Source organism: Varroa jacobsoni, unplaced genomic scaffold (genome assembly GCF_002532875.2).
Source record: "Varroa jacobsoni isolate VJ856 unplaced genomic scaffold, vjacob_1.0 scaffold_1322, whole genome shotgun sequence".
Lineage (NCBI taxonomy): Eukaryota > Metazoa > Arthropoda > Arachnida > Mesostigmata > Varroidae > Varroa > Varroa jacobsoni.
The window spans coordinates 161584-181848 of NW_019214224.1; the positions used below are offsets into that span (position 1 = coordinate 161584).

Genomic DNA, 20265 nt, shown 5'->3' on the forward strand with positions numbered 1-20265 from the left:
AATGAACGTTCTCTGTCGTGTATAAGAAATTTGCTTTTTGCCGCTACGGATGTTCCAATTTGTTGATCATTGCTAAATTTGGAAATAACCAGAAATTATTTTTCACAGATCGGGTCGACCTATGACAAAACGACCACATCTGTCTAACCACATACTTTTATTACAGCTTAATTGCACAACTTAATATGCAATTTGAAATTCTAAACATTTGACCCGCTAATTTCTGGACCAATTCAAAGACCTAAACCATTTTTGCGTGCTATGTTACGCTGTATTATAAATTTAACTTCAAAAAATTAACTTAAATTTAACAATTCAAAAGTAAAAATTAAATAGACGTTCCTTAATAACTGCCGTTGAATCATACAATTTGCTTTTCGTTGAGGCCAGATTTTTTTCATAACAAGGCAGCGTAGATTTTGGTGACTTCACATGTAGAGGTGAAGAGATAGAAAAAGGAACGAATCGACTATTTGAAGGCAGAAATGGTTATTACCAGCTAACAGCGTATGCGACTAGTGGCAGAATTTACTATATCCTATAATAACACAACTGTTGTCTGCGATTTGCCACAAATGGTTTTGATAAAATAAGGGGACACACGGGTTCGAACCGGGGACCTCTCGATCTGCAGTCGAATGCTCTACCACTGAGCTATATCCCCTTGGTACAATAGACACTCACGTACGCTATAGACGATTCATATGTCTAAGAAGGTGTCACCTAGTCGTCCGCGACTTTCTGCACATGGCGGGTAAAATTAGGCTGATTGTATTTAGTTGACTGGAATTACGCGAATATTATCGTATCATACGGGCTCATCCATTCGCGGTGTACCTGTACTGTGCTAAATGAGGGCATTTTGTTGACTAAGCACAACTTTATATATACAGTATGTTATACAATGGCGGACGGTGTAGTTTTGTTGGAACCACGTCCTGCTCAGTGTCAACATAGTCACACAAACAGCTTTTTACCATGTTCACGCTCGCTCTTCCAGGCGGTAATAATGCCTGCCGCTTGAGGGGGTGATTTTAAATACAAAATTCGATTACCGTAGGAGCTGTTTTTTCGACCATGAAACGAAGGACAACATGGGATACTTTGTATGGTCTGTACGCTAGAGCTCCTGAGTTAGTCAATTCATTGGACTAGACAGCGAGGCCCCCATGCGGTGTACGCAAGGTAACTTCCCAAAAATCTTTTTTTTTTTTTTTTATACAGAGAACTTGAGGGATTTATCCGTAGCAGTTCTTAACAGTTTATATAAAGCTAATACATCGAAAATCTACGACCTGCGTTTAGGAAAATTGCCTAAAGTTTAGTAAAGCGCCAAGAGTTAAGATGCAGTCGATGTTAACAGAGATTGTTCATGGTTCCGCTGCTCGTTACGCTCCCAGCCTGAAAAGCACTCACCGCTATTAAACTCGATGATTATGGAATTGTTAAGGCGAAACGACCTTATCTCACTTTGGTAAACACCTTGTACTAACTTGCGATTTGTGTATAAATACCAGCTCGCCATATATTTTCAGTTATTATGATGCGGTAACACTGTATGTATATCATATATTATACGATAACATGCAGACACTTATATACAATCAATAAATAGTTTGGTATGCAAAAAAACTTAGTATGTAAAAAAATGATTGTAAGAGAAAACTGTAGTCTGCCCCCGTTTGCGAAAACACCGATTTAACAATACTTTTATCTCCTGTCCTCTAAGCTAATACCGACGGTTAAAGTGTCGCACGTAAAGCGCAAAAAAGTGGAAGCGTTATACTATCAGAGGCCGTGAAGTGGTTCACACGCCGTTTGCCACTTCAACGATGACATCATGCAGCGCTCGGGTGCATGAGGGCCTAAACGACCTCATGAAAACAGTCTCCACATTTTCCAGATATTGTATCTAATGGGCGCCGTTATCGTTTGAGATCTGCACGTGTAAATGAGGACGTGTTAAGAAGCGTGCAGTTGGCGGTCAACAATAAACTATGACAGCAGTGGCTTACTGAACGTCATTTTTTATTGATGGAAATATAATGGTTGGTGCGTTATGATGTTATCCGTTTCGGGTTGTTCATACGGGTACGGACGAGCATGCGGGAAATGGGCCATGTTGAAATTTCAATAGAGCCATTAGTACCTTGCGATCAAGAGTCTATTTCAACGAATTACATAGATCAGATGTGTCATTTATTAAAATGAGCGCTTTGCCGGCAAATGTTCCATTTATCATCGAAGTTATGGTTTTTATCTGTTTATTTCAATCGAGACACAGGTTTATACGTTCGACGTCTAGAACGAGTAAGCACGGACGTCTATTCAATGTCTAACTGGTCAGCAGAGGAAGACACACTTTATCTGGTATCTCAGCGATTACTCGTGGCGTAACAAACTGGAAAAAACTACTGTTCTGATAAAAAAACACATGGCTATAAGGCCTCTTTGCGGATTTGTCGTTATAATATAGACTAGGCCCCGTCTCTTAATCTCGTGAATTATAAAACTGCCCTAGAAATTACCAGCAATAATTCTCATTATCAGTCCATATTTTGCTGCGATTTTATGCTTTTTTTTAATTAAGCCTTACGTTTTTAAAGCCAACCTTAAACTATAGCGAGGGTGAGTCTGTTGATAGCTTACGATAGATATCTATGTGCATATAGTCACCAATTGGCTCTGAAAAGTCTATATCTGTGTTGGAAATCTATGTATGCTTGTGGTCGACACATAATGCAACAAAAAGATAACTTATCATCATCAATCAAAAAGGCAATATACCTTAGGCAATATGTAATAACATGTCACATGTGTGATAACTGATAAAACTATGTTCAAGTCTTCTTCAACTCCTGCTCATGCGTATCATTGTCGGTCAAATTAATGGTCGAGGTGGATCAAACTCCGGGTGAACACATTCTCTAATGCAAGTGAAAATTTACTGAAAAAATGTTAGTATTTTTTTAGGGAGGTCAGGCTCTGATGGATTATGTAAACTTTATCTCCAATAAGGCCGTATTTGCTTGGTACCGTGAAACTTTCACCTACTGAGTCCTAGGCCCTCTTTGTATGCTTGACCTTGGCCCGGGACTGGTTCACGATCACTTCGAACCGAGTATTATAATTAGTGTGTGATATATACATATCCGTAACCCGTTTCTCTCCATTTCTACTGTTTAACGAGGCTCTAATTACGGACAAAACATAGACAAGCTTTGCTGGCTAAAGTCTTTTAAAAACTCCTCTACTCATGAGGCATGGCTGCTTGCTTTCACATTAGTACTCAATGTGGTTGGTTACTATGCTTTTTTCATGTTAAGTTTTCGGCTGTTAATCTCATCCCTATGCGCATTTATTTCCTATTTCTCGCCTAGTCACGAGCTTCTGTAAAGGTTCCTGTTCTGTTAGATTGTTGGAGTCTGCGAGGCGTGACATTGCGATCGCAGCAGGGATTCAAGTTGAATCAACTTGCCGATACTGTGAGCTGCGCGTCTTATTAAGAGGCGGGCCGCACCTTGTTATGTGGGAAGCTTTTTCAAATACGACGTGAACTTATGGTGCTTTAATATTAAAATTTTGGCATGTCAGACGTCTAGCACTATTACATCGGCAACGCCGGAATGGGTTCTGTGAAAGGAAAAGAGAGTTGTGATGTATTCGTCTTTTGTTTGCCCGGCATCTACAAGCGGTGTCGCGCAGAACCATTGTGACCTCAGACAAAAAGAGGACGCAATCCCAGGGGCTCTCGATCAAACCGCCGTTAATAGTCCAACGAACACAGCCAACGCGTCAGCCCGCCAGCCAAGCAACCTCGATAGGTAGCACGCTTCTTAGCGTTTTTTAAGACGTCCTGTCTGGTCGTTAGTAGAAGCACAGAATTAAAAAAAAATGCAAGACGTACTAAAGACTAAATCTCATGAGCGAATGATCGTCTCGAAGGACACGAGGTCGTCCCTCAGTCAAACGGAATAAACAGCGCCCAAAAACCTCCATCTTTGGTATCGACAGTTCCAGGGACTCCAAAATATATAGCGTGATGATTTTATTACGAACGATCTGCCAGGTGGAGTATAAAAAGAAAACTAGTAGATAGCTACAGAAGAAAAGAAGACGACTGAAGTTATTGCAACTAGGTAAAGGCCGCAGCGGACCCCGACACGGCACGTTGCTACAGCAAATAAGTAAGAGTAGTATTTAATTCGAAATCTTGGTGCTGCTTAGTTGGGTTAAGCCCTTACCACCTTAGAGGCAAGGGCTCTACTGGGCATAACGGCGCAGTGTCCATAAAACCCACGCGCAAAGTTTCACTCCTCATCGCTACACGCCGGCTCTGTTAAACTCAAAGTTATCTGTCGTAACCTGTGTGTTCCTACAACCGGTTTCTCTATCGATTAGGACTATAATTAAAACGATTTGAAATTTCGGAATACGCTCTGGGGTGCAGATCGAGTGTGCTTTGCTGAGCTAGTGCATGGAGAAATAAACATGCATGCTTTCCAGCGCGTCATCATTGGCGTGACGCTGGCATTAGCCCAGGCTACAGATTTGGATGGAGCCTGGTATGGACAACAGCATGAGACGGTGAAAGTTATTAACGAAGTTGTCTCAGTGCCACATCCAGTTCCTATTCCCAGTCCCTATCCAGTGCACAAGATCATTCCAGTGCCTCACGCGATTCACGTTCCGCATCCCGTGCCAGTTCCCAAACCCTATCCCGTAATCAAGAAGATTCCAAAAATCGTCACCGTACCGAAGATCATCCACGTGCATAAACACTACCCTCTAGCACACCATGTCCCAGTGCCGGTACCCATTCCAGTCTACAAGGATGCGCCATACCCAGTATACAAGCACGTACCGGTTCCAGTGACCCAACATGTTCCAGTGACCCAAAAAGTCCCCAAATATATCCCGCTGCCCGTACATAAAATCATTCATGTTCCACAGCCAGTAACTATTCCAGTCAAGGTGCCTGTCTTCAAAGAGGTCATAGTCAAGAAGCCGGTAGAGGTGCCGGTGCCGGTCTTCATCAAGAAGCATCATCACCATGGAGCCGATCACGGTCACAGCCACTACGGAGGACACTTTGAACACGGCTACAAAGCGTGAAAAAGCGCAGGGGTCATACAACCTACGTTCTGCCAAATGGTGCGCATTCAATGAGAGCTCGATGTGATAATAGCTGGCATGACGATTTTACTTCATCAACTTAATTGTACAATACATGGATTTTCATGCAAATCAAACTGTTTACGTCGTCTAGCGAGTGACTCCTTTTTACATCTAACCTACCTTCACGTCTCTTAGCACGTCACGAACCTCAGAAACCCGTATGTAGAAATTTCAAGCCGCCGATGCAAGCCAGATGCTAGTGGAACAAACATGTAAATAAGAAGAACGTGTATAAAGAAGATGAAGCTGGTTATCGAGGATTGGATCACATTCATCCGAGTAACAGATGATAATCATTTGTATCGGTATCTAAAATGCAGAAACGCTCGATGCCGGCTTTTTGTGTATGTGTATAATACCACAGTACTTGGAAGAGATGATGATGATGTCGATACGGCCTGATGCATACAATGCACATTACCCATTGCTTTGCGAGTTAGCTCAAGAATAGTTAAATATACCACGCCGATGACGATAATGTTGTAACTTAATAGATGTTGTGCTATAATACACACTACATAATGCACACACTCCAATGTATTCTATGAATATGTACACAGTTTGAAACTTTTTTTAGTTCCTAACTGTAACTTACAAAACTAGTATTAATGTGTCGTTCATCTAGATAATCGTTAGTTATTGATAATCTCCTTCAACATGCTACATTGCAAGGCTTGTGTACGTTGGTCAAATAGGTTCTATATATACACACACTCTGCTTATTTTGTAGTTTTCGAAACTTCCGAATCTAGAAACATGAAAATTTACTGTAAGCTAAATCTGATAAACTCGAACTCAACACTGTTAGAGCTTCCAATACCTAACTCTAAGTTAATTGCGATCGTTCACGGCAAGCATAGGATCTACAGGGTGCGTATAATTCTACGTATTTTCCTCTTCATGCCATAAATATGTACCATATTTGTACGAGACACTTTTTTTGCGTAATGAAAATAACCTAGGTGAGTCAGGACGAACCATCGATCTGTGGGCGTCACCCATGGAGTAGCGTTACTTTACACAGCTTCGGGTAGCGTTACGAAGTGCAAGGATATCGGCCGATTAACAGGATCTGCCCGTGTGATTACAGCAACAAATGGCGGAGCCTTTTTCGATATCAGTTTACGCGAACACTTCCATTCGGCGTCATGCACAATATATATTGCCGCACCTACTGCCATGACTGCCACTGCTGCCGAAATAGTCGGTACGATTACCGAAGGTCTCTTGCTGTTAACGACGATTTGATTGCCGCAAAAATGGCTTCGCATCACTGCTATATCAAGTGGTTTCGTCCGACAGTTTAATCGTAGATGGGGGTAGTCAGAGACAGCCGTTATCCTTTAAAGATGACTGGCCAGTCAACGCACCCTGCGTTAACAAAAGTCGCTTTGTGCCTACCCACAAGCAGAACGGATATTTAACCATTGGAAGCGGCAAGGAGCTGAGCGCGTGGCGACTTCGGGTAGATGCCCAGACAGACGGCATTAGAAAGGGCCACAATTGCTAATAAGCTTCCGTGTTGTGTCAACCAGCAATAGACACTTGCGGGCCTTGCAGAGGTGATGAAAGTTATGTACGATTAAATTCGAGTAAGTTCGGGTGGCTGTGGCAGTTGCCAGAGCACCGTGATGCCTGCCAGTAGAGATCACTTATACGGAAAATGCCGACAAAGAGCGTCGTGCTGTAAAACAACGCAACTCAAATACCCGATGGTAACTGCGAAACTTTAACTTTTGTCATTACACAATTTTTTTGTTGCTGACCCTCCCGCAGTCTGTTTGCCTTCGACCGCTACTGATGATCGTGGAACACAGCACAACGTTACCTACGATACGTGCCCCTTTCAGGTGGGCTAGTGGTCAATGGCCAGCGGTTAGCGGCACGCGGCGGTCACGATCGTTGTGGAGCATCGCTGAGACACCTTATAGAATGCTACAGTCGCTAGTTATGACAAGCGGCAATACCAGTGGGTCTTGTCGCATTGAATATTATCGAGCTGTACCTATTTACTAGGCAATTATATGTAATGTACACGTCTTGACCCAATGTTCCATGTAGAAAGCTAGCAGAGCAATGCCGAATTCGAAACATAGTTAAAAAAGGAAACTGTTCCCATAGATGGCTGCTAAGATCTTCAACTGCCAGCAACACTACAATATAAATGCGTATGTCGTCAGTGGTTAGAGCGCAACGGTCTATAACTCGCTATGTCGGTAACATTTGGATTTCTAGTGGATGGTCTGTCATTCTGCATGTTACAAATAGACGCCGTAGGTTGATAATCGGCAGGATGCTGTCTCGTGCATGATTTCCTGATGCTGACGGACGCGATGTAAAAATGACAATATTCTACCTAGGAAAACAACAAATTAGATAATATGCAATGCTGAATAGATACGTTTGATGCCAAGGAAAGGGATTCAGTGTTGGCCTGACCGATGAGTAGGTCGCACATCTACTTTCAGCAGACAGTACAAACGGTAATCAGAACTGAAATCGTAATATTTTTAGGTCGTTCGAAGAAGAGTAGGAACGGAAGTGGCTACCCGCAGTGATTAACGATAATTGCAAACGAGCGTAAACGGCGAACAATTATTCGAAATATTACTACCAAACGATAAATTGAGCCTAGTTTTTAGCTGTATATTCAGTTTGAAATTAACTAGAAAAATTATGGGGGTGCCCCAGACGATACCGACGGATAAGAAGATGTAGCAGAAAATAAGCAGAACTTCTGGAGACTGGTGAACGCACGCTACCATGATTCTACGCTGCAATCCAGATACGATCAATGTGGGTCGAGGATTCGAGTCCGACAGTTTGACATACCGGCATTGCCGTATGGATGAACATGACGGTGTACCATGTGTTATTTCTTTAGTTAAACGTTTTCTCAGTCAAAGCTTTTACTGTCCAGACGGCCATGCATTTTCTAGTGCCTACTGCTGATACACTCATTCTATCCCTATTACGCCTATGCAACAACTACTGAAGAGTGCTGATAACAAACAGATAGGAGAATGGAAATCTAGAGCGAAGTGCTAAGACCGAATAATTATACCATAATATGGTTAGCTTGTCAAGGACAAAACATCATCGCATTTTCGTCGAAATCGATTTTTGGACAAAAAAAAACCTAGCATTCAAATTGCTGGAAACGTAACCAGTGATTGGCCAAAAATCACAGTCATTTTCAGGGCGTGACCTATAAGGCCTAACTCTAGAGAATTTCACACGATCATAGTGCACTGAAATTTTTGTACTCAAACAGATCTTATTAGCTTGCCGTGGAAATACTTTATATCGTGCTTGAGACTAATCATCTAAAACAGTACTTAACGGCGATACCGAGCCGGGTACATATATTTCTTCATTCATTCCAGCATATGCTTAATCCGAGTTGAACGACTGCGACAATTCATTCTTTTTGTTTTTTATCTCTTGCTTCCAATACAAATCGAAGTATCCATTTTAGAGGTGGCAATTGTACGTTGACAATTTGTTTACCAATCACACAGCAAGAAATCTGAAGGACCTGTGGAAGCGGAAACGTTGGTTGACAAGCAAATCAACAAGAGTAAAAAACAATTGTAGTTGTTTATCCTTAACAGGAATGCACAAATTCGCACACAAATTAAGTGTAACTTCGAGCATTACGAACAAGAGGCTTGTTATAAATTTATTACACGCTGAAAAATCGTCAAACCTTTCATTCATATAGCTTTTCAGGGATCTGTCAGACGCAGAACATGCCACATCTTCCAAACCAAGAATTTTTTTGTATTTCAAAATGTTGCCGCTTTCTGTGAACACCCCATTTTCCTACCCACCCTCAAAACATAATCCCCCCCTGTACCCGTCTTAATGGTCTAGCGCTACCATCAGCTGTAGCCTCAAAGGACTAATAGGGGACAATTCTGTAATGCGCAATGTGGTAATATCCTATCAATCGGATTGTTGCCATTCCACGTCGTCGATGGTCGCACTGGTGGTGGCGTCCGATGTCACGATTAAATAACGCTCTTACAAAACCCCTCCGCTAGCCCCCGCCATCCCGTTCCCACAGTCGACAAAAATGGCAAATAGTAACTAGTGTTCATAGGCTGATAGGGAGCAGGCATGTGCGAGCGCGATCTGTTTGGAAATCACCACACAATGACGGTAACAGAAACATCCCAATAAAATTCGGGTAATTTTATCACTTATTCTATTATCGGTGCTTGCTGGAATAACAGCAATAAATCATCAAAGTAGGCCAACTTCAGATCAGCTTCAAGTAGGCCAGCCCCTGATAACCTGGCAACGTCTGTTGCTGTCCTGGCTTTGATTGAGTTATGTTTTTATTAGTTCATTTGTAGTATACCAATAGTAACTGTAATGATGTAGTAGTAGCGGGGGGCGGCAGTCGCCGCTAGTCCTGGTTAGACAACGGTACTAGCCAATGAATAGGGGGGTGGTAACGATACGCAGGAACTGGTGTCACGAACTATTGCAGCAAGTTGACCTGTTTATTTGGAATCAAGTACAACACTAACGGCTACGAGCTGTAAGAGCAATCGGAAGGTCATAGTTGTAAAAAGGAAAATCGTCAACAACAGGACCGTCGATGGAAGAGAAGGACGATCTTTCGCTAACCGGATTTGATGAATTGCTCGTTTGTCGGATTCCTTCGTCTTCGCTTGACATCAGTTAGTATTCCAATGCCACTGCACAGGGGCATTGTAGATGTGTAACAGCGTGCCAAGCAGAAATTCTAGGTATAAAACTATGGTAAAAGGTAAAGTATCGATAATGAAAGCTAGAGCCGAATGGAGCAACAGCTGAACCCTAATTCGATTAGAATACGCTTTTATTATGTCACTTATGAGGTCTCACAATGGTAAAAACATATTGACGATGCGGCCAGAATAATTCACCACGTCCGCTACGTAAAGCACTGTGTGTGTGTAACACTAGCAAGAGCGTACACCACCTTCATCCCTCTAACAAGATTCGATTCGAGCTAGAAGAGACGCCGATCTTGTCCACTAGTTTTCGATATCAGAATGCTGTATTCTTTTGGCACCTTCATCAGTGGGGCACTAGTAGGCGAGTACATTGACAAACTGGAAAAAAAACTCACTAGCAGATTCAGCGTCGCTTTTCTATAAGTTGGTTTTTTTCTTTTTTGTATTATTAACCATTAATCTGTGCAAACAAATAATGCACATTGAGGATTTAGAATCTAGCTAAAGTCTAGAAGAATGATTTCTGCAGATTTGATTGTGATGAACAATTCCTAGTGTTGTATACCTTTTTCTCTGAATAGAAGCACTTTGTTCGTCGTTGAAGATTGGCGTAAAGGACGGGCCTTATGGTACCGTAATTTTGTACGAAATGATTCACAGTTCAACAACAGGCATAAGTTGTCTGCATATACGTTGAGATACGTTATTTTTTGTAGTAGGTATCCAACTTGTTTAATGTAAATCTATCGTATCTTTATGGAATAGGGTTAGAGACTAACGCAGAAGACTAAAGACTCAATTTATTTATACGACGAACCGTACAATAGTACGATACGACCCCTAATGTTCAGCACTGCTATATTATCTCGTATGTTGTTACACTGGAGTTTCCATAGTCAATAGCAAAAATTAGCCAGATGGAATACTATTCGCACAAAATCTCTGGAATATCCACTTGAAAGGGAAACCTTTTTATAGGAATGGCTCAGGCGGATTCGCAGAAAAATTGCGAGAAAAAAAAAAACACAGGAAGGGCACGACCAAATTGGCGTGGCCTCATGGCCTATCCTTGCATATATAGACGAAGACAGAAGTGAAATAATTGCCGATGGAGAAAGAAACGTTCAACAAATAGATTCGCCCTATGTGTGCACGAAAAAACACTGCGGCAAAAAAAAAAAATCGAAAATCAGCGAACGTTTGCCTCCGCTTCGGTGCTAATTAGCATAGTCGTGAAAAGGAGCAAGTATCCCTTGAACTTTTAACGCCGTAGAAACTGACAGTACCGGAGTCACACGCTGGATTTTACGGTTAGGACCCGGTAAGGTCGAAAAAAATGTATTCTTCAATTGAGCTGGGTATAATTCTTTAATGCTACTTATATATATTTGCTCTCTTGGTGCAGTTTCGTAAAATGTCACTTGAGCATATTATTCATTTGTCATATTCCGCTCACTAGAGGGCTATATTTTCAAATTGTTTTATGGCTTCAGATCAGAAGGGGCAGGTAACCGCTATCTTATAACAAGAGCGTATGATGTGTATTGTAATTGGTAACCCAGCCAAAATATCTAGAGGTCAGCTCGGATTGTTCTATACATTAACGAGGTATCCAATGTTGGCAACGGCTGTCTTTCACAGCTAACTTTGACAAAGCGGACTTGTCGCAAAGTTGTGGACGCACGTTCTAGTAAAGTATTCTCTACGGGGTTTTTACTGCATTATCTATATAAGTAAAGCATTTTTCGGACTAATTTTATCTACCAGAGAGTTATCGATTAGACGACACCTAAAATGGTGGAAAAGCCCTCATGATAAAACTGTGTAATCGCATTGGCTGTGCTACTGGACGAGAGTTACTTCGGCCCACTTAATCGATCCCCTACGTTTTGCAGTATGGCACCCTTATTCGCAAATGAAAATAAAAGTTGTATGTAATTCTCTATTAAGAAATTTCAGTGTGGAATCACTAATTAGATATCGATAAAATGGGTCCAAGTATTGCTCTTTATAAAGTCGATTATTACCTATTAAGTATAGTAATCTACTCTATCCTATTCCACTTTTTGCGTGTTATTCTACGATGAACGCTAAGATAAAAAATACGTATGTTATATATATATATATATATATTTTCGTGGACGGAATCTGACACAGTTATACTCATCTTTATTAGCATATTTATTTTAAGTTTCAGACACAGAGCTTAAAAAAGCATCAAAGGGTACAGATAGAGAGACCTTAGGCTTATTTCAATGCAACTGATTGTGTCGCACCGTCTGAACTATAGTTAAAGTCTGTGGTGTTTAATCCAGAAATACCGTTAATATCATACCATAATTTATAGTTCCGCTTTTTATGCGTATGTTAAACTACTGTATATTACAATTAAGTTACTTGTATCTTAACACCGAGGTAGCCACCCCCATTGTTTTACTTAGTAACAGCAAAGGATCAATGGGCCGGGATCGAACATCGAAATTCTGCGTAAATAACGGTGCCCTGGACATCGATTTCCCTAGAACTCAAAAACTGTGCGTCAGGCCTATCAAACGGCCGTTGAAAGCTATTCGGAAACGTAGGGTCAGCGAAACCTGAAATCGTAGGATCCCTGGTTCCCATTTTGCAAGCCACATAAGACCCTATGTCCCTGCTTACCTGTAGATTTAACAAGGCTGTTTTTGGTCCTTTGGCATTTATCGAGCAGCTAGTCGACTGCTTTGCAATGTAATTCTCAACCCTCTGAGTCGAAATAATCGGAGAGTCATTTCTAGGCTTCATCAGCTTCCAAAAACGTTTTCCGCTGACAAATATTCCATCTATCTACCATATGATGGCCTGAACAAACCAAGGTCTCGTAAATAAATCGCGTGAGAAAAACTTTCCAGTCCACTGGAAGGCGCTTTTTGCACCCTTTTTTGTAGGTACGAGTGTTAAATCACTTTCCTTTTTGTCAGGCCGTAAGCGGCCTTATTATTTCGGTTAAGCTGCACAATTTAGTTAGTTTACACCTACAATGTTTAGCATGAAGCGGCTTGCGTGAGCCAGCTCGATGCCTGTTAATTATATTCATTAGATCCTTACCTTCCTGCTGCTTAAATCTTCCCTATCGCGCACAGACGATTCGGTTTGGCTTGTACTCCCGCAATCAATTCGTTCAAGTCGCGTGTCCTGAAATGTCTCGGAACGTTCAGGCAGTGGGTTGTCATGTAGAAAAAAATTTCCCTCACAGAACCTAGACAATCAGCTATCAGCAATTGAAACCCTGTGATGTATCACAGACTGTTAAATGAAAGAAGTATTTATTTACATCTGAACAGTCAACAGCGTGCAGTGACTCTTCCTTCGGATTTCGAATTCTCGCGACCAGATACGTGCATCATGAGGTGCACGTCTCACAAAATGCGCAGCAGTAGCCAAACAAGAAGCGGCAAAAAATCTCGGAGCTAGACACCTACGCAGACAATTCATTCGTACGTTTGAAATACTCATGTTTAACAGTGTATGTACACGTCTCATTAAACCATTGTCCAGAAGCTATGTAACCATCGAGCAAGGGTCGTTGGGCTGTTTTTTTTTCAGCATTCCACTCAGTCTAGTTGACACTTGTGGCAAACATCTCGCTGCGAATTGCCGATTTGCCAAATCATCATAGTACCACACATAATGAACGAATCTAATGTGGCACCTTTTGAATAAGTTACGTTGCACTGAGTGACTGTCCAACAAGCTGGTAACATCTCCGCCGGCTGCTGGAACCGGTATCGATGCGTGAAGCTGATAATATTGTGGTTTTTTTTAATTGTGTACGAATGTTCGAAGCGTTCCGCCCAGGTACGTTGTCAATAAGCGGGCCTAAAAGAACTATTGCTTAAAGGAACAGTGCAAGCGGCGAAGCCCTAAACCAAAGCTTAGCGAGTTTAGAGTCGTACTTTTACCATGCACTCGAAAAGCTTTATGTTCGTAATAAAAATGGCGATTTTCATGTTGAATCCTCTAAGTAAGATCTGTTAGGTGCATCTACGAAGGGGCGCACACGGTTGTTGCTTTGTGTAGGCAGCGAAATAATTAGGGCTGACACCGCGACAAATCCAATTATTACTTGGATTCAATGCAGTTACTGTCTCAAAAAGGAGAACAAACTTCGCAACTAACAGTCATTTATGAATCGGCAGAGTCGTATCCATCGTCTATTTCGTACTGGCCCTTATACTTTCAGAGAGTTCTCTTCTGATTAACTTCAGTCTGAAAGAACTATCGCTGCCTCGTGTGAGCCCAGCGATTGCCGTTTTCTCGCCCCGAAAAGAAATTTTCCATAAGCGAACCCAGATATAGCGAAGCTAAGTGCCTGCTTTATTAGCCCATTCCCGATAGATCACTTGGGACCATTAAAGGCGAGAGAAAAATCTGAGCAGATTTACTTGCAGTTAAGACTACTTACACGAAAATTTGCTTTTGTATGTATGATATCTATCTGTCTGATAGTCTGTATGATAATCTGGCGAAATCTCAGTTATTACATAAAATCTAATATCTGCAACCGAATTTGGGTACTTTGATGAAGCATTTGGAGCCGATTTGGGTTTTAGTTGCCATTTTACAATATAAACTGAGTAATATGAATCGCCTATATCAAGCAGACATTTAGAGTAAAGAAGCTACGAAAGGTACACGGGTGAACACACGACCGCAAAAATAATTTGGCAATTAACATGCTATAGACGTTTCACATATGGGTCCTTGTCGAATAGGTTTAACTGGGTTGATGGTTTTTACCTTTAAAATTATTGCAGTTCAACAGCCAGGGGCAAATGGGTCGGCTGACCGGCAGGTGACGACAGTAAAGGCAACAAGCGCTTAGCGGCGCGATGAACTAGGAAATCAAGCGTTCGTCCGCTGCTTAGAATTGTTTTACGATACATACGACTATTACTAGTACGATGATAACGTCAGCGACCTCAGGCGTTCTCGTCGATGACTCGCGGCTGTTATGCAGTAAATACTCCGCAGCCTTCAACTTCATCTGAACAATACTGCACTCGAAGTACGAGATCAAACTACAGAACATTTTTGTCCAGAGGGCGCATCGTAAGTCATATCGTATTATTCCTGCTTTCCGTACGTTTGTTCTCGCGTCACGCAGCGGTAACCAACGCATATCCTGCCAATATCCTGCTTAAATGAAAACAAACCAGAAGAAGATTTGGACGAATTTATAAATGTGACAGGTTAAATGCACTTACGATCCTATCGTGTTTTTTTTTGCGATTTTCCTGGTACTCAAAGCTCTACTAAAAATTGAAGTTTCAGGGAAGCAGATTTAATGGTCATAGATCGTTTTCATCAGGTCTGATGCGTCAGACTTCAACTACACCTCAAATGAATTTCTGTACGCTAGAAAATACATTAGTTTTCATGCATCGCAACGGTGGTTCGATATAACAATTAACCTATCATAGGGTCACGTTAAACGATTTGTTCGTCCTATTTTGGCGCTCTGTTACGTGTATACCTTAAAATTTTGATCACAAATAATCACCTTCTGTATACTATCCGATTAGAGGTGAGACAATTAATTCCGCATTGATATAGTTAACCAACCCGACTATTTAATACCACCGTGAGATACTTTTTTGGCAAATTACTAGTACGCATTTTATTACTATGAACCAGTGTGATATCCCTCCAAATTGTGGAAATTAATATTTTTTCTTTTAGCTATCATTGATTCAGCACGAACAGTCAACAATAATGTTCAAATTGTTACTAATCCGAACGCGCAAACAGTGCTATGGAGAACGAATACGATGACATACAAACTTACTCTATTTGTCCTACTACGTTACCGTATGTAACCTTCTGGCACAAGTTTTAATATTATAGATTCGAACGCTATCACTTATCGTGGCCAGGCATGAATCTAAAGCAATCGCCTGCTGAATTACAGCTTCCGTTCTATCGCTTCTGCGGCAAACTCAGAGGTTATTGAAGCAATGGATCGTTCATCGTCGTCCCTACTTCGTACTGAAGTTGAAATGGTTGCACAAACTCATAAGCGGTCAGCCTTGAAGTTTTCAATCCTTTGGAGAGGTTGAGGAGGAGAGTTTGCTGCAACCCGACGAAATAAAGCGGGCCGTTACTAAACAACCCGAAAAGACGAAGAGGCCGTCCTGGAGAGACTTTTCTTAAGTGTTCTGGGGAACCCAGTTAGAATAGTCGGTTTCGTATTGACTACTAAACTCGGCAAGCATACCGGATGTGATAAATATTCCGCTATATAGAACGATCAAAGTAAACCGGACACAGGTCGAAGAATAGTGAGCATTTACTCATCAAAATCTACGTGAACAAAACTCAAACGGTCGTATAATTATTTAAAAAACTGATGTGTACGTTGTCAAAAAATTGAGAACAAAATGAGTAATGTTTTTCTTTTTAATGGCTGTTGTATTAGAGCGATATCCAGCTAACTTGAGTCACAGTTGTTGATTCCTGCCACAGCAGTGTTCGACGGCCGTAAGCAAATACGTCATCTCCGATCGTCTGAATGAGATGGAACTAACACACGTTAAAATCCCTTGTTTCGCTGAAATTTCAAAGGAGAGAAAAAAAAAGGCAAATCCGAACATCTGATTATCTGAGTCAGCACCAATGAACTGTCCGCTACCCATTTGTTGATATGAGAAGAAGTTTAATATCGTATACCAACATCAATAAATCGGCCGGTCCATAGCAAAGGACTAGAAAAAAAAACGAGACTATCACTCTTTTTAGTTCGGAAAAAACAGAACTGCATAATTATATTATCATTATCCATGATTCGCTCTCGGATCGTTTCTATACATGTTCGTTTGGGTAGCTTCCTCTGTGGGGCGAAAGGAAAAAGGGGAATCCCCTAGGAGATGACGAGCGGGATCAAGCCATGATAAATTTCGTACGAGACCACCTATTACAAAAAAACAGAAAATGAGAAAAAGTGCAACGACGGCCCGAATGAGGGAGGCCTCGTCCTCGATCCACCACGGAAGCAGTGGTGAATCGGACGTCGAAATCGGTGCTAGTCCTACACAAACTCGGAACATGCTGCTAATAGCAGTAGTAGCTGCGCATGCGATATTTAACTTCTCTGCAGCTTGCCTCGTTGCTTTCCCAGTAGCTAATCTCTAAGTCCCAAGTATATGTGTAATCAATCTTCTACAATAGCTAATAGGGTCGTTGTACAGCATTGTGATATAGGCTCCGTCTGGTTTCGTTACCTAGTTTTTTTTTTCCCGGTTGTCATTGCCATTAGTTCCCCAACCGATTTTTTCTAGTTTCCTTTGCCCTTTCCTTGCCATTACCGTCTTAATAAGTGGCGCTGCTGGCAGTAGTAGCCATATACTATCTGATTTTCGCGGATTCGTACGCGACTTTTCCCTATTATATATAAGAGTCTTTGCCCAGTGTCTTTCTTTTATCTGTTGTTTACTCCATTTTAACTCGCCGGCACCTTCTTTTGTTGGAAAAGGTCCGTCTGCATCATCCTTTATATATATATATATATATATATATATATCCCAAATATCGTGGCCCGTATTGCGCTTTTTTCGCTTTGATAGAAATAAAAAAAAATCTGTGTGCTGCCAATTTTTTTCCTTATATCTGTAATATGGTAAGTGACGTGCAAAAGAAACTAGGCACATATTCCCTCGTCTCACGTAGCAGCAACAGCACTCGAGAATTACCCGACAATACACTTACAATGGCGCGGCAGGCGGTATTTCTCATCCACTTATAATAACAGCTCTATAGGGTCGCAGTCTGACTAGTGCAATGGCGCACTACTGACCCAGATGGCTTGATACACTGCTATAGGACGGCTTTGTGCCTATGGAAACTATAGATAGTCAGGAGCTGGAAATAAAAGCATTTATTTTTTATTCTTTTAATTTATTTATACCTTTTGATGTATATATTTAAAGACATCTGTACATGGATATACTTGCATATCGGAATGCTAAAAACGAACTGGTTTATTTAGCCACATCCAGGGTAGTACCTAAACTCTGGTTGATTCACATTTATTGACTCGACAGGTCAACGTCTACGTCGATTAGCCTCCCCACAGACAAAACGTGAATTAAAGGTGAAAGGAATCTCACACGCGTCCAGCCTAAGCAAAGGCCATGCTACTATATGTTTGTTACGTAGATCTTACGAAGACGAAAGTGACACGGAATCGATAGGATTTAAGACAGGAGTGTTTTGTTAAGAACAAGTGTATCTTACTGGAAAAAAAAAAATATGACAATTGCTTTCTTGTCGTCGCTTTATGTCAAACGCGGCTTGCATTACCCATATGAAACCCTTAGCATAGAGATTAGGAAAGCCTGAGACGACCAAACGATCATCAGGAATACACCTATAAATGTATATAGGGACAGGCAGACGAAGAACATAGAAGATGATTTTTTAGGAGATTAGACAGTGATGCTAAGCCAGCGGTGGGGGACATAAACAAAAATAACTACGTCAATGCAATGGCGAATAAACGAAAGATCTAAAAGGCCGGCCTAAGCAGAATAGAAGGATAAGGAAATCGGTTTTTCCGGATAGAACGACGTAATCTTCTGGACTCGATCAATTACAAATAACTCTATTTGGTCTATAGACGCTTTCTTATAGAGCAACTAGTCGTTCATTAGTGCACCGTAGGTAAGCGACCGTTTGTCTGCTACAGGAGACAACCATTGTGCCAGAAGGCGCAGTGTGAGCATATGACAAAAACAAAGCATAAGATGCCTTTTGCCTAGAAAGAAGCGCACTCACAGAAAACCCTGTGCATATTAAAGTCCCTTATAGTTGGACTTGATATTGCACGCATGTGTGTATATATGTAGAGCTCCCACATAAGAATAACTACCTACCTGTCTAGATGTTAGCCCGCGATCTAACTTTGGGGCCAATTAACGACATCCGGGAAGTCCGAAGCCTGGCCTCGTTTGAGGCACTCCTTAAACAAACGCAGCTGACTCAACCAAATAGTCCTGAGAATTGGAGGTTTCGTTGAAAGTGAATGCTACACTTTATGAAATAATAAGTTAAATGGTGTCATTCATGTCATTTAATCGCCTAATTTGCTTTAAGACCATGAAGAGCGAAAATTGCATATACCTACGTCCTATAAGTAATAAGGATCTCACTATATATATATATATAGTAAAATAAACAAGTAAAAAGAGACTTTTGGATTACTTCAAAAACGAATTTGATACATATATATATATATATATATTTTTTTTTTTTTGAGAAGTCATGGCTAGGATTAGCCGACTGTGTTGTATAAGGACGCTTATAATACTCTAATTGTGTTGCCCTAAGCTGTCATATATGATAAACATGTGCGCGAACCAGTTCCGAGAGGCTGCGAATAGCTTTTCCATGAGAGCGGCCTCGAAGTGAGTAAAAGTTAAAAGCCACAGACGCGTACAATTTTTTCAGAGAATCGCTAAGGTGTGTGAAATTACTACCATTGACTTAGCTCCTGTGCCGCGGACAGTTCCTTCTATGCACTGAATAAGTTTAGGAACGCCGCGCGACTCACACACGATCCGTGGACGCTTCTAGGTTGACTCTTAATTGGTCCAAGGATTGACGATAACTAAGTTTTCTCTGTACTGAATACTCGATTAAAAAGACCCCAGCTGCCTGACAAAGTAACTCTAGTCTCTCCGTAAGGAATTAACATGATGGCAGTCGTGGACGCTATTATGCCATTTTCCAAATTAGTTTGAGTTCCCGTGAGCTTTTTGAAGGTAGCCGAAGTTATTCGATCGCACCCACAAAACGTAGTGGAATAGGTATTAAGCCATATCGTTTGCCAACTGCTGAAGCTTTGCCTTCATCTCAAGTTTCGCACAGGTTTGAAGGTAACCTTTAATATTATATCGATTTATGTTTTGTAGCTCACGTCCGTTAGTCAATTAAAACAACGACGATGTCAGGTCCTGACAACCAAGTGCCTGCACCAACAGGGCCAATAACATTAATAGAATCCGCGGCATCGCCGTTGTTAGAAAATTACACTGTGAAAGACACCCAAAGCGACTCCGAGGCAAGTAATGTCCCAACGCCATCTAGAGCTGTGTATGATGTGGCTCATATGAACTGGAATGAGGAAGCCCTTGCAAGGAAAATCGATGACACGCCGGACGTCTTGACCGACGACTTTTATGACGAACAATCTACATGGATACTTAACACTCCTTCGGAATACTCAAGGATACTGCAGTCAAAACATAAGGTAAAAAAGCGTTCGTCGAAAACAAGAACTTTGGCAAAAGACAAAAACGTAGCGAAATACAGAGCTGCCGCAGTA

The 20265-nt window shown here is 41.3% G+C and overlaps 2 protein-coding genes, 1 long non-coding RNA gene and 1 other non-coding gene across 5 annotated transcripts in view; 2 read left to right on the forward strand and 2 right to left on the reverse strand.

The window, feature by feature from the left end:
* LOC111268804 (phospholipid-transporting ATPase ABCA1) overlaps positions 1–20265 on the reverse strand; it is a 97034-nt gene that overhangs the window by 55774 nt on the left and 20995 nt on the right. The window contains exons 3-4 of one of the 2 annotated variants that reach the window (XM_086971827.1): positions 14833–15080; positions 12993–13079 (exon numbers count right to left, since the gene is read on the reverse strand). In XM_086971827.1, coding sequence (XP_086827953.1) covers positions 12993–13079; positions 14833–15066 — 321 coding nt within the window. In that variant the 5' untranslated portion in view covers positions 15067–15080. Of the gene's footprint in view, positions 1–12992; positions 13080–14832; positions 15084–20265 lie in introns of both variants that reach the window. The other variant, XM_086971826.1, reaches the window with a different exon arrangement.
* TRNAC-GCA (transfer RNA cysteine (anticodon GCA)) lies at positions 593–664 on the reverse strand. The gene has a single exon. It is a non-coding gene; the product is annotated as a tRNA-Cys (tRNA).
* Positions 4337–5708, forward strand: LOC111268807 (uncharacterized). Its single transcript, XM_022848010.2, has one exon. The coding sequence runs from the start codon at positions 4492–4494 to the stop codon at positions 5113–5115; it is 624 nt and encodes a 207-aa protein (XP_022703745.1). The 5' UTR covers positions 4337–4491; the 3' UTR covers positions 5116–5708.
* On the forward strand, positions 13049–15150 carry LOC147752313 (uncharacterized). The gene is made up of 2 exons (XR_015314386.1): positions 13049–13742; positions 14702–15150. It is a non-coding gene; the product is annotated as an uncharacterized LOC147752313 (long non-coding RNA).

What these genes read in the sequence shown, in the direction of transcription:
- LOC111268807 (XM_022848010.2), top strand. Translation starts at nt 4,492, where the DNA reads ATGCATGCTTTCCAGCGCGTCATCATTGGCGTGACGCTGGCATTAGCC.